At 40.9% G+C, this 2,322-nt stretch overlaps 1 protein-coding gene across 1 annotated transcript; it reads right to left on the reverse strand.

Moving 5' to 3' along the window:
- Positions 1-1,264: 1,264 nt before the first annotated feature.
- On the reverse strand, positions 1,265-1,669 carry LOC149264110 (uncharacterized). Its single transcript, XM_089395587.1, has one exon. It carries the CDS (start codon positions 1,667-1,669, stop codon positions 1,265-1,267), a length of 405 nt encoding a protein of 134 aa, XP_089251713.1.
- Positions 1,670-2,322: the final 653 nt, after the last annotated feature.

Raw genomic sequence — 2,322 nt, forward strand, 5'->3', positions numbered from 1 at the left:
GATTGCTGAGAGGGTGTTCAAGATTTCTATTTTGTGCATGGCATCCTAGGGAAAATACACATTGGTTAGATGCCCGTGTATATTGGTCCCTGAGATGTGAAAAATTGCTTGAATGAAATTCTTAGCAACATGAAAGTTATTGAGCTTAATGGTACGAGCGTCCCATATAATTGCTAAGCCTCTAGACGCTCCATCAGCATCTACTGCGACAGAGAGACTTCCTGGCCATGCTTTTGTTGCAATTCTTTCCAGAGCTGATGAATTACATTTAGTTTCTTGCAAGAATATGATTTGTGGTTTTTCTTGCATTATCAAGTTTTTGAGAAGTCTTCCTTTCCCTGGGCCATTGAGGCCTCTGATATTCCATGATATTAACTTCATTGGGAGATATTGTGGAGGGAGTTGTAGTACTTTGTTAGCTTAGAGTACCTGCCTGACTCTATTAGCATTTCTCCTATTCGGATTGTTCGTTGGAGGTCTGTTTTCCTTCCTCGCTTTTTGTTATCTTTGGTAATGAGTTTCCCATCCCAAACACCTCTCGTTTGAATGCCAAGATATTTTTGCCTTTGTGCCCTTGAGAGGATCACCTCCAAGTTTTCTAGTTGTCTAACTGGAATTTTGTCGTAGTTTTTTGTTTTGCATGCCTGCTCTAGTCCTAAAATGTCCAGTTCCCCAATGTCTATACTTTCTAGTTCCTCTTCCATTTGCTGAGACTCATCCAGTTCTTCAGTGGATTCTGTAAGTATTCTGGAATCAGAATGTAGGTTGTCCATCTCCATTCCTTGACTATTCCATGCTGGGAGGTTGCGCTTAGTTGGAGATAAAGGATTTGTGGGCAGAGAATCTTGGGGGGGGGGTTTGGTGCTTGAATGAGCAAAAAACTTATCCTTTGGCGCTTCCTTCTCTATGGATACAGGATTTTCGGAGCTATTATCCTTTTGACGGGCTAAAGCTTCAAAGCTGTTAGATGTGGAAGGCTGGGAGGAGTTGGCTTGAGGCATCTTATGATTAGGAGCGGATTTCTTGTGGCTTTTCTATGGTTGGTCACTTTGGTAAAGCCATCAGACTCAGGTTTCTCTGGAGCAGAAGGGGTTGAGGGTTTTTGAGTCAGGGGATAGTCCCTATATAAGTGGCCCAGGGCATGACATCTTCTGCATCTAAACGGCACATGCTCATAATCAATCAACTAAACCCATTCAACATCATCATGGTATATACTTACCGCATCCGGAAGAGCCTTGTTAAGGTGCATGTATACACAGATTCATGCAAAAGAGGTGTATCTTTGGAGTTTTGTTTCCTCTGCAACTTTGATAAACTCGCCCAGAACATTTCCTATTGCTTGTAAGGAGGCTTCTTCCCAATATTCCACAGGCAGGGAATACAATCTTATCCAGACTGGAGCCCAGCTGAGGTCCTCTTTATCAGGGTTGAAGTGCTCTACCCAGCTTCTGAGATACAGTTCGGCAGCATTGAAGAAATACGGCCCTCCATCTAGAACCCTGTTTCGATCCTCGAGACAGTTAAAAATGGCTGTAAAGAACCCTTTGGGCCCCAACTGCAGAGTGATGTGTCCTTTAGGATGCCATTTAGCTGCTATCCATCCACGCAGAGCTTTTTCAGTTGGCCAGAGTCCTATAAATTTGCCTATCAAAGCATGGTCTCTCATAAATTGTATCTGAGCATTGATTCGATGACTTGGAAGTTCTACCTTCGGGCGTTCTGTTGCAACTGGTTTGCAAGTGGTCGAGGTTACTTTGGGGCGACTATTTTCCTCCTTTTTCGTCTGAGAGTTCAGATCTGTGTTGTCCTCTTGTCGATTCTCTGGCTTGTCATTTTATTTGCTCTTCTGTCGCTCTGCATCTTCATTTGGGGGAGGCCCCGCGCCCTCCCCCTGAGGGGGATTCATGAAGACCGCGACTACACTTTCGTTATCTAAAGGACGTGTAGCTGACAGCGTTTGTAGGTATGCAGAGGTTCAAAGCGATCTACCGTTGCTGTAGTTACAGAAACCCTAGATCGATGGAGCCAAACCTCTCTGTTGCTCATATGACAAAACCTATAAATTTTATGTTAACTTTATAGTTGATAGTATTTATAATTTTATAGTAATGAAAATTTAGATAAAATATGGGGTAAATACCCCCACATTAATTTACATTTTATGATATTATAATTATTAGTAAAAAAATAAAAAAATTAATTAGACGTAATGATTTTAATTTTTTTAATTGACTTTATACCGATATATATATATATATATATATATATAAGCACCTTACCACAAACTACAGTGGAATATTAATATTTTATTAATTAAAT

Source organism: Pinus tabuliformis, chromosome 6 (genome assembly GCF_031772625.1).
Source record: "Pinus tabuliformis cultivar Carrire ecotype Pingquan chromosome 6, CPIR1, whole genome shotgun sequence".
NCBI lineage: Eukaryota > Viridiplantae > Streptophyta > Pinopsida > Pinales > Pinaceae > Pinus > Pinus tabuliformis.